General features: G+C 43.5%; 1 protein-coding gene across 2 annotated transcripts in view; it reads left to right on the top strand.

Annotated features, from left to right (window-relative positions):
- The window catches only part of LOC138638471 (glypican-5-like), a 494,253-nt gene that overhangs the window by 269,434 nt on the left and 199,847 nt on the right, over positions 1-24,972 (top strand). For both annotated transcript variants that reach the window (XM_069727800.1, XM_069727801.1), the window contains one exon: positions 13,241-13,361. In XM_069727800.1, coding sequence (XP_069583901.1) covers positions 13,241-13,361 — 121 coding nt within the window. The remainder of the gene's footprint in view (positions 1-13,240; positions 13,362-24,972) is intronic.

Below are 24,972 nucleotides of genomic sequence, written 5' to 3'. Positions count from 1 at the left end.
TTCTCATTGATTTACATTGTACTGTAAATCAATTGCGGATCTGCAGCGTTTCTGCACTGCAAAAAAACGCTGCGGATCTGCAGAGAATCTGCAACGTGTGAACATACCCTTAGGGCTCATTAAGATGTCTGTTTTTCACATACGAGTGCTATCTGTAGTTTTCATGGACAGCATTGCTACCTAGAATGCTCTATGGGGCTATTCACATGTCCGTGATCTTTTGCAGTCCATGGAAAATCGCAGAGATATGTCCGATTTTCATCTGAGGGCCAGATCAATATCGGCAGTGCAAGTCTGAGTCCGTGAAAAATTTGGACCACACTCAGATTACATCTTCTGAACAGCCATTCTCGTCAGTAATACTTGTACATATAGACCAAGTTTATGCATTTCTGCATAAGAACCCATGTACTGTATAAGATAAGCGAGTGGTGGGGAACTGGTGTGAGTCTGTCTTGTTTTGAATAGAAGTGACACAAATACAGAAAATTCTTAACAATGCCTTTACTTTCTCACGAGGAGGCAGTAATCTTAGTGGTCATGGCTCATTACTAGGTGCAAAGCTTAGTGGTCATGCTCAGGAGAAGCTACAGACTTTTTATTGAAAAAACGACAACTGAAGTAAAGTCTCCGCAACAGTCAGCATGGCCTAATGAAAGTAAACTTGGTTCTTATTGCCTGGCTACATTTCAGTAGAAGCTTCAGTCATGAAGGTCATGGGATAGCTGTGTCCACCTGCACTGAGTCTGTAGGGCTCACGAGACAGCAGCATTTTACTACCCAGCACAGTCCACTAATGTCAGGTGCCTTTAGGCTTACATCTCTGCCTGCTTATATCTTGGGTGAAAGCGACCCACTAAAGAACACTGCAGGGCCACTGCTTCTTGCTATGGTCAGCTTGGATCATCTCTCCAGTCCGCATCTCCTGTAGGTTTCTCTCTGGTCACAGATGAACGCACTGCTTGGGTGCCTGCCTTAGGCTACGTGCACAAGCTGCGGATTTTGCTGCGGATCTGCAGCGGATTGGCCACAGCGGATTCACAGCAGTTTTCCATGAGGTGTACAGTACCATGTTAACCTATGGAAATCAAAATCCGCAGTGCACATTCTGCAGAAAAATCCGTTTGGAAGCGTTTAGCGGTTTATATTCCGCAGCATGTCAATTCTTTGTGCGGATTCCGCAGCGGTTTACACCTGCTCCTCAATAGATATCCACAGGTGTAAAACTGCAGGTGGAATCCGCACAAAAAAACATGGTAAATCCGCGGTAATTCCGCGGTAAATCCGCAGTGCGGTTTACCTGCGGATTTGCCAAAATCCGCACACCATTCCACAACATGTGCACATAGCCTAAGGCCTCTTTCACACATCAGTTTTTATCCGTCAGGCAGAATCCGGCTAATTTTCAAAAAAAGGGATCCAAATTTTGAAAAACTGATGTGACGGATCTCTTTTTTTTGCCGGATCCTTTTTTTTTAACCTTTGGATAGAATTTGGACTTCCTGTTCCAGGGAGGGGAGAGAGAGAGATAGAGAGAGATTTTCAGAATGGAAAATGCATGATTTGTTTAAAAAAAGGGAAACGGTCGCCGGATTCCATCATTTCACCTCATGTTTCATCCATTTTTTGCCAGATCAGTCGCTGTTCTTTTTTTCGCCGGACAGAAAAAACATTCCTCTCTACGTTTTCTCTGACTGCCGGAAAACTAATTTTGGACAGATCCGGCAAAAAACAGATGAAACATGAGGCCATCAGGTGCAATCCTATGCTAATATAAATGTGTGAAAAAAAACGACCATGGTACAATGACAGGGCCCGTGTACCCAGTGTATTGTATATAATCCAGCCGACCCACATAATCAGTTCAAATGCCACTACCTTTCATAACGCAACATCAGGGTCATTTTCTCTGGACCACTGATGTAGGAAAACCAGCTCACCCTTGTTAAGGCTACTGCAAATATACAAGTTGTCAACGTCAGGGCCGGCGTCAGCACCCGGTGCACCTGGGCAAGTGCCGGGGCCCTGGGCTCAACGTGCCCTAGAATGGTATTTTTCCCCCGCTCCTGGGCCCTGCCTTTTGTGGTGATCTGGTGGCGCAAACATCGACTCCTGTGGGTTCACATGATACAGACGGGCTCTAAATGTGTTGCTATTTTGGATGAGTGCTGCATTCAGCAGAAACAGATCAGCTGATTGAGGTGAATTAGTGCACATTAAGAAACTGCATCTCTCCAATGAATAACTATGCTCTTGAAACATAGACATTGTACAGAAGCAACGTCTGGCTGGCAGGGCTAGAGGAGCGGGGAGATCCAGTTCTTGCAGCTCACGTCTTAATGACGGAACGACCTGCCTTGAACAATTAGTACATGGATGATGAATGTTCCCACAAGGTTGCCTAAGTGATGTGGCCACTGGATACTGTAGCGCTGGCGTTCTCACCGAGCCGTGAGCTACAACTGACATGTTGATACATTTGGCCGAGCCTAAAACTAACAGCCTTATACTAATCTTGTGAAGTGTTTGGCTAAAGAAGGAAACTGCAGATTGTAAACTCTGAAAGAAATTTGATATAAGCACAATAATAGGGCTAGGGGGTCATAGATGCATTTCTTACATCTGTAGTAGGTGTTGAAGAAAGAGACAGCAGCAGCCTGTGCAGTATTGTAAATGTCCCATAGTAGATCCGTGGCTCTATTACAAATTTTAGCCTTAGGTCCTGAAGCCTCATGTTCCTCCTCTGATTTTATACCAAGAATGACTTCAGAGCTGTTCTGGTAAAATCTATTTATTACACCCAGTAATTGGAATTAATCAGATGTCTGAATCCAGATTCAGTGATTATTTCGGTGCAGGAGCAGAATTGGAGGAAAACTGGAGACCTCATCCCAAGTTCCGATGATAAATCCTAAACTTTTAGAAAAAATAGAATAAATAGAGTCAGTGAATATGTATTCTTTATTCGCCTACACAGTGCCAAAATGCTTTCCCTTAGGGTATGTGCACACGTTGCGGATTCTCTGCGGATCCGCAGCATTTGTTGAGGTGCAGAAACGCTGCAGATCCGCAATTGATTTACAGTACAATGTAGATCAATGAGAAAAAAAAAATGCTGTGCACACTTTGCGGAAAATCCGCTGCGGAAACGCTGTGGTTTAAAAGAAGTAGCATGTCACTTCTTTTTTGTGAATCTGCAGCGTTTTTGTACCCATTCCATTATAGAAAACCGCAAGGGTAAAAAACGCAGCAAATCCGCAAGAAAACCACGGCAAAAACGCACAAAAAACGCGACAAATCCGCAGGTGCGTTTTCTGCCAGAAGCAGAATCCGCACCAGAAATTCCTAAGCCTAATTCGCAACGTGTGCACATCGCCTTTGAGCACAGTCAGTTGGTCGAATAACACCGATGGCAATTGCATTGTAATGCTTGGACTGGCGGGTGGCTCTCCTGACCCAAGCGTGACAGCATGTATTTCTATGCAGCTGTCACGCTCAGATCAGGAGATCCGCTGGCTAGTCTGTGCACTGCGATGCGATTGTCGCCAATGTAAAAAATTATTATTATTATTATTATTATTATATGTTATACGGCCGTCTGACTGCGCCCTTAGGCTACATTCACACATTCATGTGATACAACCTAGCGCTGTCGTTTTTTTTCTCACACAGCAAACGGACCCATAGAGTTTCATTAATCCATACACACATCAGTTTTAAAAATGCGTCCTTGTCTCTGGACCGTGAATCTAGATGTATTCCCTAGTCTCCCCAGTATTGCGGATCAGACTTGGCAATTAAACTCTATGAGGATCCGTGAGATACGGATGAATCTAGGGAGACAGATTTTGTACTTCTGAGTTCCATCAAGTTTTATCCACATATTGACCAGGTCAAATTTTTAAATTCTGACATGTGTCACTTTATGCTGCAATTCCTCTGGAATGCTTCAAGATATCCCTGTGATTTTGAGAGTTTTTTTCTGACAAAAGGTATTTTATTTTAGTGGTAAATTTAGGATGATATGTTTTGCATTCATTTATAAAAATGTCAGATATTTGACAACATTTTCCAAAAATTTACAATTTTCTAACTTTGAATGTTTATACCTTTAATCCAGATAATCATATCACACAAACTAGATAATAAATAACATTGGCCATATGTCTACCTTACATCAGCACCATCTGTAAAATGTATTTATCTTTTGTTAAAGGGAACCTGTCACCCCCAAAATCGAAGGTGAGCTAAGGCCACCAGCATCAGAGGCTTATCTACAGCATTCTGTATCCTGAAATATTAGAAAAAGAGGTTAGATTATACTCACCCAGGGGCAGTCCCGCTGCGGTCCGGTCTGTTGGGCGTCGCGGTCCAGTCCAGGACCTCCCATCTTCTTACGATGGCATCCTCTTCAGGTCTTCACGCTGCGGCTCTGGCGCAGGCGTACTTTGTCTGCCCTGTTGAGGGGAGAGCAAAGTACTGCAGTGCGCAGGTGCTGGGCCTCTCTGACCTTTCCCGGCGCCTGCGCACTGCAATATTTTGCTCTGCCCTCAACAGGGCAGACAAAGTAAGCCTGCGCCAGAGCCGCAGCGTGAAGACAAGAAGAGGACATCATCGTAAGAAGATGGGAGGCCCCGGACCGCGACGCCCACCGCAACGGGACCGCCCCTGGGTGAGTATAATCTAACCTCTTTTTCTCATCTTTCAGGATACATAGGGGGCTTATCTACAGCATTCCAGAATGCTGTAGATAAGCCCCTTATGCTGGTGGGCTTAGCTCACCTTCGATTTTGGGGGTGACAGGTTCCCTTTAAGCTGTTAAAAGGCTTAAAAATTTAGCAGTAATTTATCATTCTATCAAGAAACTTACAAAACTTATTTTATTAGGGACTTACTCAGTTTTGAAGTGACTTATAGGTCATTGTGTATATATATGTCCCTTGGAGGACCTATATATTGGAAAAAGAAAAACAGCGCCCCTCAACATATTCAAAACTGCTGTCAGGTAGTTTATTAACACTTCAGGTACTTTTCAGGAATTAAGGAAAAGTGCAATGGCAAAAATGAAATTTTTTTATTTTTACCAACGTGTTACTAACAAGCCATTCTAGCTGGCATACTCTAAAGCCATTATTTGGCTATAGATTGCTATCAACACCATCAATCACGATCTCAGGGTGTTGACCCCCTCTCTGTTAACCATTTGGATGCTGTTGTCACTAATAACAGCAGCACCTAAGGGGCTAAAGGGCAATGGTTGGTGCCAACACTGATAGTGGCTGATGCAGCAGGGTGTAAGACATTTTCACCCATCAAGGGATGCTATTCTCTTCTATATCAGATCAGTAGAATGTGTTTTGGGGTCACAAAGGGGTGAACTGATCTGTTAAGAGTCAATGGATAGAAAACATTTAGACAGTCTACCTGGTTAAATGGGACAAAAAAAACTGATGCACCTAGGATGACACCTATGAAAATTTTTTTGTCTCGGATGGTGACACTCACATGGATGTGTGAATTCAGCTTCATACACACACAGAATCAATTCCTTGTGAAGCCAATTAGTCTATTTTTAGCTGAGGATGAATAGAGCTATAGGTCTTGTGATGGTGTGATATGCTATGTGGGTATCATTTTTGTGTATATTTCTATTTTTCTTATTTTCATGGTGTTTTCTTGTAGAAGGAGCTATTTGCAAATTGATGAATGGCTGTTGCTGCCATCTGATATCAGCCCCCACAGCACTGTATTGTTTGCTAATATGCTAATGGCATGTTGACCTTACTTGTTGAAACAATGAGCCCCTGAGACCTTCACCCTCCTGACCTGTGAATGAAGAGGGGGACTTATAAATATCAGGGAGGTGAGACACAGATCAGTCCTGTGTGGAATGATGATGGGTTCTCAGCATCTCAGAGAGAAAGAAGAGTATATGGACTATGCTATCTTCTGTCTGCTGGATTGTTGGACTTTTATCCTGTTACTGAACTGCATTCGGCTTCTGGACTATTTTATCCTTTATGTGGTGGATAATATGTGGACCTTTCGTATTTTTGCCTAAATAAAGGTCTTGGGATTGTTCACTCTTCACTGGCTCTGTTGATGTGTGGTACCGGAGAAGGACCCCGTGACAACTGGTGGCAAACAGTGGGATCAACAGAGCGTAGCCTAATGGAGAACCACCCACAAAGTGAGTACAGAAATTGGACTGCATCCAGTTTACAGGAGAGAGCCAGAGACCTGGACCTGAACTACCAGGACTACTACTAGAGAGGCCTTAATTGACCTACTGGTGGGTGCCAGCCCGGCCACCTCCTCCCATATGTCTGAAGGATGAGCACTGGAGATGAGGACCCCCACCCCAAAAAGCCAGTGGGTGGTCTGGTACGAAGAAGAGATGGCGATTCTGGGTCCGGGCGTCTCTCAGGAGTACAAGGAGGAGGCTGCCCGCCGGGCACAGCGGAGACAAGAAGCAATGGAGCTTGAAAGAGGGAGTAACGCAATGTGGAATGTAAATCCAACGATCCAGGAGCCTGTATGGATCACCCAGACAGAGTTTAAGCCATTTGATGAGGCTTCCGGAGATATGGAGGGGTTTTTTAAGGACTTTGAGCAGCAGTGTGCTGTGATAGAGGTGCCCCACTCTGGCTGGATGCGTCTGTTAGTGAGACTCCTGAACGGTAGCCTGGTGGAGGCTTACCAAACCATTGACTTACAGCGGAATCGGGATTATAACATTGTAAAGCAGAATATCCTGGATTACCATGCTATCACCCCAGACTCATATAGGGCCAAGTTCCGAGACTACAGGGGGATCGTTTAGGATGTATGCACATAAGATGTCCCAGGCATGTCGGAGATGGCTGGAAGCAGAAAACGCCTTTACTGTGGAAGATGTTATGCAGGCGTACCTTATAGAGCAATTTCTTACCAAGTGCCCCGCAGAGGTACGGGAATTGGTCCAGGAGCGCACGCCTTGCACCGTGGATAGAGCTGCAGCCCTGGCAGATGAAGTCCTTACAATCCACCCGCAATGGAGGAGACTTCTGTACAATGAACCATGGCCTTCTCCCGCACCCCGTCGCCCTCCGATTATATCTGCCCTTCCACCAAGTCGCAAGCCGATGACAATCACGCCTCACAATCCTGGGCCCCAACAGTTCCGACCATGACCTGGGGGTATCACAGAGAGGAGATGTTATGGGTGTGGGCATCCTGGACATTTGCAGTCTGTCCCTAAAGGATTCGGAGGGAGCCCCACGTAGCCCCACCTCGTCCAGTACATCTTGTGCACTCCATCCCGCCTGAGAAAGAGCTGCCACCACCCCCACCAGAGTGGACCACTGACCACGGCACCATAGATACCCCTCCTGGAGTGTACGGACTCCGGCCTTTGTCCATCAGAAATACAGAGCAACGGCATTGCCACCTGCAGGATGTCTTAATTGATGGATACAAAGTGTCGGGATTTAGAGACACAGGGGCATTCCTAACTATCGCTGACCCCTGTGTGGTTTGACCCGAGGCAATTCACCAGGGCCCGGGAATTCCCATTGTCCTGGCGGGGGTGTTCGCAAATATACACAGCGAGCTTTGGTATGTTTGGATTATGGTTTTGGAGAAAAACTGTGTTGGATTGGAGTTATGGGAGGACTTCCTGTAGATATCCTCCTTGGAAATGACATTGGGGTGTTACAAAGTCATTTTGTGGGAGCAAAAGGTCCTTGGGCCTCTCACTCTTCTGAAAGAACAGTTGGAGGGAGATATCGCAGATACCGGAACACCCATCATTCCCTACATTCTAGAGTTCAGAGACTGTCTCGCCCAGCTAGCTGTCCAGTCAAAAAGCCTGGTATGACCATAAAGCCAGGACCCGGGAATTTATGGACAAGTGCTCATGATTATTGCAACCCCTGCCACTGTACAAGGAACTATAAACTATTGAGCAATGTGGACTAAAGTGAGCAGGCCAGAAGTCTGTGTAGACCTCATAGCGTGCTCACTTATTATGAGAGGGGGAGAGGTTGTGATGGTGTGATATGCTATGTGGGTATCATTTTTGTGTATATTTCTATGTTACTTAATTTCATGGTGTTCTCTTGTAGAAGGAGTTATTTGCTAATTGATGAATGGCTGTTGCTGCCATCTGATATCAGCCCCCACAGCACTGTATTGTTTGCTAATATGCTAATGACATGTTGACCTAGCTTGTTGAAACAATGAGCCCCTGAGACCTTCCCCCTCCTGACCTATCAGCAAAGTGAGACACAGATCAGTCCTGTGTGGAATGATGATGGGTTCACAGCACCTCAGAGAGAAAGAAGAGTATATGGACTACGCTATCCTCTGTCTGCTGGATTGTTAGACTTTTATCCTGTTACTGAACTGCATTCGGCTTCTGGACTATTTTATCCTTTGTGTGGTGGATCGTATATGGACCTTTCGTATTTTTGCCTAAATAAAGGTCTTGGGATTGTTCACTCTTCGCTGGCTCTGTTGATTGTGTGGTACCGGAGAAGGACCCTGTGACAGTCCTATGTATTTAGAGTACAGGATTCCTTTCATGGTCCAAAAAACATTAACTTGAGAACAACATTTTTTTATAGCAAAAACCTCCTATGTGATGTCTTTCAATGTTCAATTCAGCTTTTTCTGAGTTACAGATATCATGCTACTGAAAACCATGAGCGGGGCTCTCACATTTTTAATGGGTACAATTGTAAAGCGCTTGTAAATACAACCTACCACTTATTAAAATACTTTCCTTCTACTGTTCAAAAGAGGCCAGTTTCCTAGGGAAGGAGCACGCGCATGATTTCTGCTATAGATGGTTGGATCTGTCCAGCCTCACTGCGCCCGAGGTCCTTCGATGCTGCAGATGCTTCGATGCTGCCTCAGTTAGGAGCATCAGAGAGTGCAGTTTGGTCCAGTGGTTCAGCCATGTCTCTAGTCTGTACTGTCAATGTTCAGGAGCGCAGACAGAAAGCCAGGAGCCAGGGGAGTGATGCGCTACTGAAGATAGAAGATGTGACAACCCTGTTAATGACCACGAGTTTAACGCCCTTGCTATATTTTATTCATGAACCAGGAAGATGAGGATGAATAGAGCTATAGGTCCTTCCTTGGCTGAAGAGTGTTGCACAGTAACTAGAATTAATAGTATGTCAGGAAGGCTTTCTTCACGCCTCATTTATGATTTCCATCGGAGTTTTATATCAGGACTCTTTTCCGATATATGCCTCTAACACAAGGCACCTCGACTGTAGGCTTCCATTGTGAAAAAAAAATATAAAATAAACCTTGTATTATATTTTTTCACTATATGACTCTGGAATGGAAATTGCAGTAGGTAACACTTTCCATACAGTGGAAAAAATAGCCAACAGCATGAACGGGGCGCTATCGGTACATTCAGTGTATGGGCTGAGCACTTTCCTGTCGTGTACGCCGAACATAGCAAAAAAAAAAAATACCTAAGTGGCTGTGGTTTATGAAAGTCTGAATATCTGGAGAATTATGTTTTTTCTATGTAGAAAAGCATGCCCCACCTTGTCGGAACACTCAGCTGACATTGACTTCTTCACAGATGTGGAGTATGAGAATTGATTAGTTCGTAGTAGAATCTGCAGACATAGGATGTAGACATGAACTCCTGACATGAGGAAATAGACTAATACCTTGTATAAGCAATGTTTCACACTCATAGTATGGCATGTGAAGGTTTCACGATTTGATTTACTGGAATCTTCCTGTGGTTCTGGTGTAAGTCTGGTGGACTTATTGCAATCTTGGGTGGTTTGGTGTAGGTAAGTCTGGTTCACTTACTGGAATCTTTGGGAGGTTTTGATGACATTCTGTTGGTCCTACTGGAATTTTTGGGTGGTTATGGTGTAAGTCTGGTGGACGTACTAGCATCTTCAGGTGGTTCTGGTGTAAGTCTTATGGCCCTACTGGAATCTTTTAGTGGTTATGGAGTAAGTCTGGGAGACTTAATGGAATCTTCTGGTGGACCTACTGGAATCTTCTGGTGGTTTTAATGTAAGTATGGTGGACTTACTGGAATCTTCTGGTTGACTGCTAACTACTATAAAATCATCTATCTGTTAGAAAAAAGATTTTGTGTAGGAGACTGTTCACATCGCATCACATTCGCGATTTTTCACACCGCATTCACTGCAGAAGATTCAGGTCAAATATCATCATGAAAAGCAACTACAAAATGCTTGTGTTAAATGGGAAAGCTGTGCTACTCCGTATGGATGCCTTTCTTCCAGTGCAGCTTCAGTAAGTCTACGTTCACATTAGCGTTCCGCTAATGTGCGTCGCTGTTGCGTCGGCGACGCAGCGGCGACGCGCCCCTATGTTTAACATGGGGGACGCGTGCGTTTTTTTTGTTGCGTTTTCCGACACGTGCGTCGTTTCCGACACTAGCGTCGGACGCAAGAAAATGCAACAAGTTTTCGTCAAAAAGCGACGCACGCGTCGCAAAACGCAGCATTTTTGCGTGCGTTTGCGTGCGTTTTTTGTGCGTCGTGCGTTGCGTCGCCGACGCAGCGGCGCGCAACGCTAATGTGAACATAGCCTAACAAGTTCAAGCTACACGTTGCGGTTTCGGCCTGAGCATTTGGGTAGTAGCTTGTGGATTATCCTCATTTAATGGGACTAGGCCATATGCGTAACAAACTGGAGGTTCCGCTTCAGAATTTCAACAATGGATTCCGGAACAAATGCATGTCAGATTTTCCAATGATTTTCCAACGCATTTCAAGCCTGCTATGATTAAGCACCTAAACTAGGTTTAAAATAAGCAATGCTATTATATATAAATTCGATTTCCTTCCCTCCTAAGAAGTAGAACTTTAATTTAAATAAATAAATCCCAATAGTTTCCTTTACATTAATAGGGAGGTCGGGAGTGTAAATTTATGCTCTACCTCGATCTCTTCGTGGTCATGGTTGAACTCCATGCACATTACAGTACATAAAATGATATCGGCTACAGAGCAAGAGAACAGGTGAATGGCACTCGCTCGGCGTGGGATTCTCAGTAATAAATGATCCAAATATCTATATTAGTCCTATAGATACAGCATAAAGAGCAGCCGCCGTAGACAAAGCAAACGATCTACCTCCAAGGCTGAAACATAAATGTCACATCATTTTCTTCAAGACAGAAGACTGGAAAAACCTCCATGTACGCAGCAGCGCTTTATACACGTGTGCGTGCATGATGGGGATCCATGTGTAATTACATCTGCCGATGATGTGTGTAGACTCCTTCTTCCTGACTATAAGGTCAGACACCAGCAAAATGGCCAGTTCTTCTACTTGTGCTTACCTCCAGATGACCTCCTATCAATTACCAGTAGCCAGTTTGCGTGGCCTCTATCATTATACTATTACCACTAGAACAATATAAGCTACACAGAGTGAGGAAAACAGATGAGCTACCCGTGTGCGGCGGCCTCCTTCTACCTTTTTGTTTGCCTGCAGAATAGGCAATTGGTTATTGGTTTTCTTTGTTTTACTGTTTTTTCTTAGTCTTAAGTTGCCTATTATACCTACAAAGATGAGGGTGGTCTTTTCATCCGCGATCAGCACAAACATTGATTTACAGCATACTCTTTTCTAATGCTCTTGATAAGGTAGTCAATAATGCTGCATTGATCTTATAGATTTTGCCACTATTGTCAATATTACATTATAATTGGTGATGACTGAACATACTCGGATAAGGTGTTATCATGCTCGGGTGCTAACCGAGTTACTTCTGCATGCTCGAAAAATATGTTCGAGTCCCGGCGGCTGCATGACTCGCTGTTGTTAGACAGCTGCAACACATGCGGGGATAGCCTGTTTGATAGGCAATCACTGCCGCAAGACATGCAGTTGTGGGGACTCGAACATATTTTTTGATCACACCGAAGTCACTCGGTTAGCACCCGATCATGCTCAGATAACACCTTACTTACTGTTACTTGTTGTCGAGCAGTGTCTTGTTTTGGCTATTCTCGCAAAGGCTGGAAATTGTCTCTGCAAAGCAAATGAGAAAGAGTATAGTGCCTGATAATTATTGATAGTCCCTGGTGAACTTATATTAGTACTGATTGGTCATCATTCAGACTTCCGTGTTGCATGTATCTATCCGTTTTTTTCACAGATACAGCTTGTAGCCATTATACTCTATGGACCTTCTCACATATCCGTATTTTTTCATGGAACGTGTGTCCGTGCAAATCTATGGGTCCACATGTACAGCACACGGATGGCATCCGTATGTTGTCTGTGTGGAAAATTGCAAAGGAAAGGTGAAGATTTGTAATTTATTTGTTTCTTTAACCATCCATTCAAAACACTGATGGTAAAAAAGGACACACAGACCATACACAGATGTCACCAGTACCATTTTTTCACGTACGTGTGAATGAGCTCTCAAGGTGTAAAGAAAACAAATTAAACCACAAGAATAGTATGCGGGCCCTGATGATCTTGAGGTCTCTTATCCACCTACGTAACCATGATGCCACAGAGATTCTATGTGTCCGCTGGGTCTACTGGAACATGGCAGCTCTGACACCTCCAGCAATGGCAGAAATTAGATCAGCTGATATCAACCTGATCGTGATTCATATCTTGATCCTATGACAAACTATTAGCAACTAACAAAACCATCCTGCTTTTTCTGCAGCTCCAATTATCTACTGTGTATTGACTATGAAGGCATGGCCACTTCTTCTCCAAGGGTGTGCACCAAATTCTCTGAACTTGGAGGGCTCCCAGTATAAGACCTCACCAACCAATTTTATGACCTATTTTGCAGATAACAAAAGGAAACAGGTCTAACATATTTTGCTTTTGGATGGAAGGAGCCTGGTGACCGATGATTGCTATTATGCCTTCAGTGCCAATACGATAAGAGGATTGTGGTCTTGAGTTTTTCACTTCTAGTTATGCATTGGTATGATTGCTCCGGCCAGAAAAAAGGGGGAGGATTGATTTTATAACGCGCCTATCTTCTTCATCATCATCATCATCATTATTATTATTATATTCTCTTTTTGTTTCATTGAAGCTACGTCATTTGTCAGGATTACATGGTGTTTGTATATGCTGTATGCAATACTAATGGAAAATATGATTATATGAGCACATGAATCAATTCTGGTTTGACAGCACTTTTGCACTGGACTCCTCAGCACTTTCATATCACAGATGGTCATCTATTTCTTTTTTTCCATAGTTACACCAACCTCGTTGTTTCCAGTGATTTTAAAGATCAAGTAAACAATCCTGAAGTTAAAGTCCGAGGGTCCAATGTCATCGTCAGCCAAGTAATCAATAAGATGCGACTCTTCATACAGGTATGGGAAGCTGTTTTTGGCTTGAACTCTAAGATCAGACCTGGCATGTTGTATCAGTTATTGTCTATACTGACATTTTATTCCTCCTGTTGTTTTGGGTGTGTATTAAGAATGAACACAAAAATTAAAACTGCCCTGGTCCGGCGACCAGTTCAGTCCTCTATGGCAGCATCATTGGTGTAGTGTTCACTTCTCTGCCAGCAATCTTCTGCACAGAAAGCTGGGCACCCCTGTCGCTTATTAGTCGCTAGTCAACAGGGCTCATATGACTTCATTCCATCGCAGGGGCCTAGTAAGCGACAATGGGATCCAGGATGGTAAGGAAGCAGATACAGTCATGGCCGAAAGTGTTGGCACTCTTCAAATTGTTCCAGAGAATGAAGTATTGCTGACAGAAAATTAATGCAATTACACATGATTTGTTATACACATTTCTATTTCATTTGTGTGTATTGGAAGAACACAAAAAAACAGAAGAGAAACAGGCAAATTGGACATAATTTCATACCAAATTCCAAAAAAGGGCCAGACAAAATTGTTTCCACCCTCAACTTAATATTTGTTTGCACACCCTTTGGAATAAATAACTGCAATTAATCACTTCCTATAACCACCAACAAGCTTCTTACACCTCTCAACTGGAATTTTGGGCCACTCTTTGTTTGCAAACTGCTCTAGATCTCACATATTTGAAGGCGCCTTCTCTAAACGGCAATGTTAAGATCTCTCCACAGGTGTTCAATGGGATTTAGACCCCGACTCATTGCTGGTCAGGTTTGAACTCTCCAGCGCTTTGTTTTCAGTCATTGGGTCTTTAGGTTTTTTTCCTGCTGGAAAGGATGCAAATCCAACTTTCTGACACTGGGCACTACATTGCAACCCAAAATCTTTTGGTAATCTTCATATTTCATGATGCCTTGCACAGAGATAGTGCCAGATGCAGCAAAACAACCCAAAAACATCTTTGAACCTCCACAATATTTGATTGTAGGCACTGTGTTCTCTTCTTTGTAGGCCTCATTCCATTTTCTGTAAACAGTAGTATGATGTCATCTGTCCACAAGACGCTTTTCTCAGAAGGGTTTTGACTTACTCATGTATATTTGGCAAATTGCAGTCTAGCTTTTTTATGTCTCTGTGTCAGCAGTGGGGTCCTCCTGGGTCTCATTCAAATGTTGACGGATAGTTCATGCTTACATTGATGCACCCTGAGCCTAAAGGACAGCTTGAATTTCTTTGCAACTTGATTGGGGCTTATTAACCACCATCCAGACTCTCCTGTCTTGCAACCTTTCATCAATTTTTCTCTGCCATCCATGTCCAGAGAGATTAGCTACAGCGCCATGGGTTGTAGACGTCTTGATTATATTGTGCAACGTGGACAAAGGAACATCCATATTTCTGGAGATAATAATAATAATCTTTATTTTTATATAGCGCTAACATATTCCGCTAACATATGTGTTGCACACATTATCATCGCTGTCCCCATTGGGGCTCACAATATAAGTTCCCTATCAGTATGTCTTTGGAATGTGGGAGGAAACCGGAGAACCCGGAGGAAACCCACGCAAACACGGAGAGAACATACAAACTCTTTGCAGATGTTGTCCTTGGTGGGATCTGAACCCAGGACTCCAGCGCTGCAAGGCTGCTGTGCTAACCACTGCGCCACCGTGCTGCCCATATTGAGATGGACTTGTAGTCTTGAAAATTTTGTTTCTCAAATCCTCAGATAGTTCTCTTCTCCTTTTTCTATTCTCTATGCTTAGTGTGGCACACACACAGGCACACAATGCAAAGATTGAATCAATTTCTTCCCTTTTTATCTTGTTTTAGGTTACTTTCCACAGGTGAGTTTGAACGAGCATCACATGCTTGAAACAAAGTTGTTTACCCTCAATTTTGGCAATGTGCCAACATTTTTGTCCAGCCCTTTTTTGAAGTTTTGCGTAAAATGATGTCCAATTTGCCTTTTCTTCTCAGTTTTTTTTTTGCTTTGTTCCAGTACACACAAATTAAATAAACATGTGTATAGCAAAACATGTGTTATTGCAATAATTTTCTTGGAGAAATACTTCATTTTCTCGAACAATTTCAAGTGTGCCAACACTTTCAGGCATGACTGTGTGAATTTTTGGATTCACCAATAGGCAAAGGGAAGGCAAATTTTCTTTTAACCAAGACAAAGCTTTTGGATGATTTTTGGCCCAAACGGCCGTATTGTGTTCTTTGATGTCGCTCTTTAAAGAATCAAAATAAACCTGGAATGATTCCAAGATGAGACAAATCTATTAATCGCTTCATGACCGCCCACTGTAAATAAATGTCAGCACTTGCAGGGCTTTGTGCAGCGCCGGCGTGTCTCCAAGGTCGGCGGTCTTGCTGGGCTCAGGACCCCAAGGTCCTGCAAGAGCTGTGATTCCATTTCATAGCACTAGCTCTGACAGGTGACACTATTGGGACCTGATTGGATCCGGTCCCAATGATGTTACCCTTTGCTGTCTTCTATATGCCGCAATCGGAGCATATAGAAGATAACTCTTCAACGCACCCCCGTGATTAGATGTGATCACATCACAGGGGAGTCGAGAGTTGTCATGGCAGCTGGAGGTCACCTGATGACCTCTGAGTCTGCCAGCTACGGTGGCCTTACGCTCAGCCAGCAGCAGAGTCAAACAGGCGATCTGGCAGTGTAAAACTAACAAGTCTTATGCAATGCAATACATGTGTATTCTAATGCATGAGACCAGAAATCAGAAAAATAAAAATTTCAGTCCCATACAGGGACTAAGTAAAAAAGTAGAAAAAAAAGTAAAAAAAAAAAAATGTAAAACTATAAAAAATAAATAAATCACAAAATAAATAAAAAAGAATATCAAACCAATAAATGCGTATATTTATGTAAAGACAAAAAAAGTACACATACTTGGTATCGCCACGTCCGGAACAACCTGACCTATATAAAACTGTTACACTAGTTAACTCATTTTGTGTATACCATAAAAAAAAAAAACAGAGCAAAAAACTTTGCTTTTTTATCATACTGCCAATTAAAAAGTGGAATAAAATGCGATCATAAAGTCAAATGGAAATAAAAATGGTACTGATGAAAATGCCGCTGTAGCTCCAACAGTGGAAAAATAAAAGTTATAGCTCCCAGAATAAAATGATGCAAAAATATTTTTTTTTTCTATAAAATACAGTTATATGAAAAAGTTTGGGCACCCCTATTAATCTTAAGCTTAATGTTTTATAAAAATTGTTTTTTTTGCAACAGCTATTTCAGTTTCATATATCTAATAACTGTTGGACACAGTAATGTTTCTGCCTTGAAATGAGGTTTATTGTTCTAACAGAAAATGTGCAATCTGCATGCAAACAAAATTTGACAGTTTGTGTTGTGTAAATGCGGCAAAACATAAAAAAAACTATATAAATGTGGTATTGCTGTGATCGTACTGACCCGCAGAATAAAGCTGCTTTATCAAGTTTACCACATGTGGAACTGCAATAAAAAACCTCAAAAGCAATTCCTGAATTGTGGGTTTTTGTTCATTTTGCCTCCGAAAAATCTGAAAAAAGTGTCAGAGAACCTCCAAAAGCAGATGAGTGGAAGCGTGTGACCAAAAGAAGCAAGAAGACCATGGAGAAATCACCAACCACACAACTGAAGAACCGATATCAAATCTTTGTAGAGGATGAAGATGGCACACCTAAGAATGAAGCAATACCAGCAAGCAAAAAAGAAAAGGGCACACAGCAACAAGTGACAGCAAAAAGTACAGCCAAGAAGCAACGAAGAGTGGTGGTGGTGGGAGACTCACTACTGAGAGGCACAGAAGCAGCCATCTGCAGACCGGACATAACTGCAAGAGAAGTATGCTGCCTTCCAGGTGCGATGATCAAGGATGTGACCGATAGGATACCAAAGCTCTTCAGCTCCAAGGACGTCCACCCATTTCTTCTGATACATGTTGGCACCAATGACACGGCAAGGAAGGACCTACCGACAATCTGCAAGGACTTTGAAGAGTTGGGGAAGAAAGTAAAGGAACTGGATGCACAGGTAGTTTTTTCTTCTATCCTTCCAGTAGACGGGCATGGCACCAGGAGATGGAACAGGATCCTTGATGCAAACAACTGGCTAAGACGATGGTGCAGACAACAAGGATTTGGATTCCTGGACCACGGTGTGAATTATTGGTATGATGGACTCCTCGCCAGAGACGGACTACACCTCAACAAACCTGGGAAACACACATTCGCCAGAAGACTCGCTACACTCATCAGGAGGGCGTTAAACTAGAAGAAGAGGGGACGGGAAGAAAAACATTAGACTCGAACAAGGACGACCCAGGAAAACATACTCTGAAGGGAGGTAAGAACATTTCTAAAACAATCCACAGTGAGGAGATTGGAACAAAACAAAATCCTCTAAACTGCATGCTCGCAAACGCCAGAAGCCTGACAAACAAGATGGAAGAACTAGAAGCAGAAATATCTACAGGTAACTTTGACATAGTGGGAATAACCGAGACATGGTTAGATGAAAGCTATGACTGGGCAGTTAACTTACAGGGTTACAGTCTGTTTAGAAAGGATCGTAAAAATCGGAGAGGAGGAGGGGTTTGTCTCTATGTAAAGTCTTGTCTAAAGTCCACTTTAAGGGAGGATATTAGCGAAGGGAATGAGGATGTCGAGTCCATATGGGTTGAAATTCATGGAGGGAAAAATGGTAACAAAATTCTCATTGGGGTCTGTTACAAACCCCCAAATATAACAGAAAGCATGGAAAGTCTACTTCTAAAGCAGATAGATGAAGCTGCAACCCATAATGAGGTCCTGGTTATGGGGGACTTTAACTACCCGGATATTAACTGGGAAACAGAAACCTGTGAAACCCATAAAGGCAACAGGTTTCTGCTAATAACCAAGAAAAATTATCTTTCACAATTGGTGCAGAATCCAACCAGAGGAGCAGCACTTTTAGACCTAATACTATCTAATAGACCTGACAGAATAACAAATCTGCAGGTGGTTGGGCATCTAGGAAATAGCGACCACAATATTGTGCGGTTTCACCTGTCTTTCACTAGGGGGACTTGTCAGGGAGTCACAAAAACACTGAACTTTAGGAAGGCAAAGTTTGACCAGCTTAGAGATGCCCTTAATCTGGTAGACTGGGACAATATCCTCAGAAATAAGAATACAGATAATAAATGGGAAATGTTTAACCCCTTTACCCCCAAGGGTGGTTTGCACGTTAATGACCAGGCCAATTTTTACAATTCTGACCACTGTCCCTTTATGAGGTTATAACTCCGAAACGCTTCAACGGATCTTAGCGATTCTGAGATTGTTTTCTTGTAACATATTGTACTTCATGATAGTGCTAAAATTTCTTCGATATAACTTGCGTTTATTTGTGAAAAAAACGGAAATTTGGCGAAAATTTTGAAAATTTCACAATTTTCCAACTTTGAATTTTTATTCTGTTAAACCAGAGAGTTATGTGACACAATATAGTTAATAAATAACATTTCCCACATGTCTACTTTACATCAGCACAATTTTTGAAACAAACTTTTTTTTTTCAAGGAAGTTATAAGGGTTAAAATTTGACCAGCAATTTCTCATTTTTACAACCAAATTTACAAAACCATTTTTTTTAGGGACCACCTCACATTTGAAGTCATTTTGAAGGGTCTATATGGCAGAAAATACCCAAAAGCGACACCATTCTAAAAACTGCACCCCTCAAGGTGCTCAAAACCACATTCAAGAAGTTTATTAACCCTTCAGGTGATTCACAGCAGCAGAAGCAACATGGAAGGAAAAAATTAACATTTTACTTTTTAGTCACAAAAATGATCTTTCAGCAATAATCTTTTTAATTTCCCAAGGGTAAAAAGAGAAAATGGACCTCAAAAGTTGTTGTCCAATTTATCCTGAGTACGCTGATACCCCACATGTGAGGGGGAACCACTTTTTGGGCGCATGGCAGGGCTCAGAAGGAAAGGAGCGCCGTTTGACTTTTTCAAGCTAAATTTGGCTGGAATTGAGATCGGACGCCATGTCGCGTTTGGCGACCCCCTGATGTGCCTAAACAGTGGAAACCCCCCACAAGTGACCCTATTTTGGAAACTAGACCCCCTAAGGAACTTATCTAGATGTGTCATGAGCACTTTTATCCCCCAAGTTATTCACAAAAGTTTATAACGCCCGGGCGTGAAAAAAAAAATTCCTATTTTTTCCACAAACATGATCGTTTAGTCCCCAATTTTTTATTTTCTCAAGGGTAAAAGGAGAAATTGGACCCCAAAAGTTGTTGTCCAATTTGTCCTGAGTACGCTGATACCCCATATGTGGGGGGGGACCACTGTGTGGGCGCATGGCAGGGCTCAGAAGGAAAGGAGCGCCGTTTGACTTTTTCAAGCTAAATTTGGCTGGAATTGAGATCGGACGCCATGTCGCGTTTGGCGACCCCCTGATGTGCCTAAACAGTGGAAACCCCCCACAAATGACCCCATTTTGGAAACTAGACCCCCTAAGGAACTTATCTAGATGTGTCATGAGCACTTTTATCCCCCAAGTGCTTCACGAAAGTTTATAACGCCCGGGCGTGAAAAAAAAAAATCCTATTTTTTCCACAAACATGATCGTTTAGTCCCCAATTTTTTATTTTCTCAAGGGTAAAAGGAGAAATTGGACCCCAAAAGTTGTTGTCCAATTTGTCCTGAGTACGCTGATACCCCATATGTGGGGGGGGACCACTGTTTGGGCGCATGGCAGGGCTCAGAAGGAAAGGAGCGCCGTTTGACTTTTTCAAGCTAAATTTGGCTGGAATTGAGATCGGACGCCATGTCGCGTTTGGCGACCCCCTGATGTGCCTAAACAGTGGAAACCCCCCACAAATGACCCCATTTTGGAAACTAGACCCCCTAAGGAACTTATCTAGATGTGTCATGAGCACTTTTATCCCCCAAGTGCTTCACGAAAGTTTATAACGCCCGGGCGTGAAAAAAAAAATTCCTATTTTTTCCACAAACATGATCGTTTAGTCCCCAATTTTTTATTTTCTCAAGGGTAAAAGGAGAAATTGGACCCCAAAAGTTGTTGTCCAATTTGTCCTGAGTACGCTGATACCCCATATGTGGGGGGGGACCACTGTGTGGGCGCATGGCAGGGCTCAGAAGGAAAGGAGCGCCGTTTGACTTTTTCAAGCTAAATTTGGCTGGAATTGAGATCGGACGCCATGTCGCGTTTGGCGACCCCCTGATGTGCCTAAACAGTGGAAACCCCCCACAAATGACCCCATTTTGGAAACTAGACCCCCTAAGGAACTTATCTAGATGTGTCATGAGCACTTTTATCCCCCAAGTGCTTCACGAAAGTTTATAACGCCCGGGCGTGAAAAAAAAAAATCCTATTTTTTCCACAAACATGATCGTTTAGTCCCCAATTTTTTATTTTCTCAAGGGTAAAAGGAGAAATTGGACCCCAAAAGTTGTTGTCCAATTTGTCCTGAGTACGCTGATACCCCATATGTGGGGGGGGACCACTGTTTGGGCGCATGGCAGGGCTCAGAAGGAAAGGAGCGCCGTTTGACTTTTTCAAGCTAAATTTGGCTGGAATTGAGATCGGACGCCATGTCGCGTTTGGCGACCCCCTGATGTGCCTAAACAGTGGAAACCCCCCACAAATGACCCCATTTTGGAAACTAGACCCCCTAAGGAACTTATCTAGATGTGTCATGAGCACTTTTATCCCCCAAGTGCTTCACGAAAGTTTATAACGCCCGGGCGTGAAAAAAAAAATTCCTATTTTTTCCACAAACATGATCGTTTAGTCCCCAATTTTTTATTTTCTCAAGGGTAAAAGGAGAAATTGGACCCCAAAAGTTGTTGTCCAATTTGTCCTGAGTACGCTGATACCCCATATGTGGGGGGGACCACTGTTTGGGCGCATGGCAGGGCTCAGAAGGAAAGGAGCGCCGTTTGACTTTTTCAAGCTAACTTTGGCTGGAATTGAGATCGGACGCCATGTCGCGTTTGGCGACCCCCTGATGTGCCTAAACAGTGGAAACCCCCCACAAGTGACCCCATTTTGGAAACTAGACCCCCTAAGGAACTTATCTAGATGTGTCATGAGCACTTTTATCCCCCAAGTGCTTCACGAAAGTTTATAACGCCCTGGCGTGAAAAAAAAAATTCCTATTTTTTTCCACAAACATGATCGTTTAGTCCCCAATTTTTTATTTTCTCAAGGGTAAAAGGAGAAATTGGACCCCAAAAGTTGTTGTCCAATTTGTCCTGAGTACGCTGATACCCCATATGTGGGGGGGGACCACTGTTTGGGCGCATGGCAGGGCTCAGAAGGAAAGGAGCGCCGTTTGACTTTTTCAAGCTAACTTTGGCTGGAATTGAGATCGGACGCCATGTCGCGTTTGGCGACCCCCTGATGTGCCTAAACAGTGGAAACCCCCCACAAGTGACCCCATTTTGGAAACTAGACCCCCTAAGGAACTTATCTAGATGTGTCATGAGCACTTTTATCCCCCAAGTGCTTCACGAAAGTTTATAACGCCCTGGCGTGAAAAAAAAAATTCCTATTTTTTTCCACAAACATGATCGTTTAGTCCCCAATTTTTTATTTTCTCAAGGGTAAAAGGAGAAATTGGACCCCAAAAGTTGTTGTCCAATTTGTCCTGAGTACGCTGATACCCCATATTTGGGGGGAACCACTGTTTGGGCGCATGGCAGGGCTCAGAAGGAAAGGAGCGCCGTTTGACTTTTTCAAGCTAACTTTGGCTGGAATTGAGATCGGACGCCATGTCGCGTTTGGAGAGCCCATGATGTGCCTAAACAGTGGAAACCCCCCACAAGTGACCCCATTTTGGAAACTAGACCCTCTAAGGAACTTATCTAGTTGTGTGGTGAGAATTTTGAACCCCCACGTGCTTCACTAAAGTATATAATGCCCAGGCGTGAAAATAAAAAATCCTATTTTTTCCTACAAAAATGATATTTTAGTCCCCAATTTTTAATTTTCCCAAGGGTACCAGGAGAAATTGGACCCCAAAAGTTGTTGTCCAATTTGTCCTGAGTACGCTGATACCCCATATGTGGGGAGGAACTACTGTTTGGGCACACGTTGGGGCTCGAAAGGGAAGTAGTGACGTTTTGGAATGCAGACTTTGATGGAATGTTCTGCTGGCATCATGTTCCATTTGCAGAGCCCCTGATGTGACTAAACAGTAGAAACCCCCCACAAGTGACCCCATTTTGGAAACTGTACCCCCTAAGGAACTTATCTAGTTGTGTGGTGAGAATTTTGAACCCCCACGTGCTTCACTAAACTTTATAATGCCCAGGTGTGAAAATAAAAAATCCTATTTTTTCCCACAAAAATGATATTTTAGTCCCCAATTTTTAATTTTCCCAAGGGTACCAGGAGAAATTGGACCCCCAAAGTTGTTGTCCAATTTGTCCTGAGTACGCTGATACCCCATATGTGGGGAGGAACTACTGTTTGGGCACACGTTGGGGCTCGAAAGGGAAGTAGTGACGTTTTGGAATGCAGACTTTGATGGAATGTTCTGCTGGCATCATGTTCCATTTGCAGAGCCCCTGATGTGACTAAACAGTAGAAACCCCCCACAAGTGACCCCATTTTGGAAACTGTACCCCCTAAGGAACTTATCTAGTTGTGTGGTGAGAAATTTGAACCCCCACGTGCTTCACTAAAGTTTATAATGCCCAGGCGTGAAAATAAAAAATCCTATTTTTTCCCACAAAAATGATATTTTAGTCCCCAATTTTTAATTTTCCCAAAGGTAACAGGAGAAATTGGACATCAAAAGTTGTTGTCCAAATTGTCCTGATTACGCTGGTACGCCATATGTGGGAAAAAACTGTTTAGGCACACGTTGGGGCTCGAAAGGGAAGTTGTGACGTTTTGGAATGCAGAAATTGTCTGCGGTCGTCATGTTCCGTTTGCAGAGCCCCTGATGTGCCTAAACAGTAAAAAAAAACCACAAGTGACATCATTTTGGAACCTAGACCCCCCCCAAGGAACTTATCTAGATGTGCCCCCTTTTTGGAACTAATGTACGCTTTCTTGTAAAGTAAATTAGTAGTGCATGGAGGAGTGGTACAATCTGAAGCAATCCTTCATACACAGGCCAGGTTTTTCGGGGCAGGTGTCGCATTGATAAATGGTGTCCTTGCGTATTCCCCTTTTGTAACACACTCGGCACCTTTTTTGCGGCTTACCTTTTCTGCCGGTTGGCGGGACCACCCCCGGAAAATGCTGGCCTGGTACGATACGAGCACCTTCAGTTCCGGAAGTACTGGGGCCCTCTCCTTCCGGAGTACCAAATATCAGGGCCTTAACCACTACCTCCTGGAACTGAAGGTACGACGTATCGGTGTGGCGTGCACATCGTAACAGCAGGAAAGCGTTGAGCATTGCCATTTGTACGATGTGGACGGCCAACTTTTTGTACCACACCTTGGCCTTTCTCAAAGCACTGTATGGTTGGAGGAGTTGATCAGAGAGATCAACCCCCCCCATGCTTTTGTTGTAGCCCAGTACACAGTCCGGTTTGCAGACCTGTGTAGAGGTACCCCGTACAGTGCTGAGGGCTCTGCCATCACCATGTATGGTGGTCAAGAGAAGGACATCCCTCTTGTCCTTGTACTTGACCACCAGCAGGTGGTCGCTACATTGGGCCTTGCTCTCACCTTTTCTGAGCATCTGCCGAAGTAGCGTCTTTGGGAGGCCTCTCTGATTTTTGCGCACAGTACCGCAGGCTGCGGTACCTCGCGCAGAGAGGGATTTGTAGAGTGGGATGCTGGTATAAAAGTTATCAGTATAGAGGTGATAACCTTTATCCAGCAGTGGGTGCACCAAATCCCACACGATCTTCCCACTCACTCCCAGGACAGGAGGACACTCAGGGGGTTCAATCCTGCTGTCCTTCCCTTCATACACTCTAAACCTGTGGATGTACCCTGAGGCACTCTCACACAGCTTGTAGAGTTTGATTCCGTACCTGGCCCTTTTGTTGGGCAGGTATTGACGGAATCCGAGCCGCCCCTTAAAATGGACCAAGGACTCATCCACGCAGATGTCCCTTTTGGGCACGTACACTTCAGAAAACTTTTTGTTGAAGTGTTCGATGACCGGCCGAACTTTGAACAGACGGTCAAAGTTGGGGTCATCTCGTGCGGGACACTGTGCATTATCGGAATAATGCAGGAATTTATGGATGGCCTCAAAACGTCTCCGAACCATGGCCATTCGGAATACTGGAGTGTTATATAAAACATCTACACTCCAATATTGCCGCATTTCTGGCTTCTTCACGATCCCCATGTGGAGGACCAGGCCCCAAAACTGCATCATTTCAACTGCGTCTACAGGAGACCAGTTGGAAAATGATGTACCGGGGTTTTGCTCCAAAAATTGACGAGCATACAAATTAGTTTGCTCCACCATGAGGTTAATAAAATCCTCAGAGAAAAAGACTTTGAAAAAGTCTGTTTCTGTGAGGCCCGTGGTGTCAAACTTGATTCCTGATTCTGCCACAAAATCAGGAATCAGT

Source organism: Ranitomeya imitator, chromosome 5 (genome assembly GCF_032444005.1).
Source record: "Ranitomeya imitator isolate aRanImi1 chromosome 5, aRanImi1.pri, whole genome shotgun sequence".
Taxonomy (NCBI): Eukaryota; Metazoa; Chordata; class Amphibia; order Anura; family Dendrobatidae; genus Ranitomeya; species Ranitomeya imitator.
Note: the sequence above shows the minus strand (reverse complement) of the source record. Positions and strands in the feature narration are given on the sequence as shown.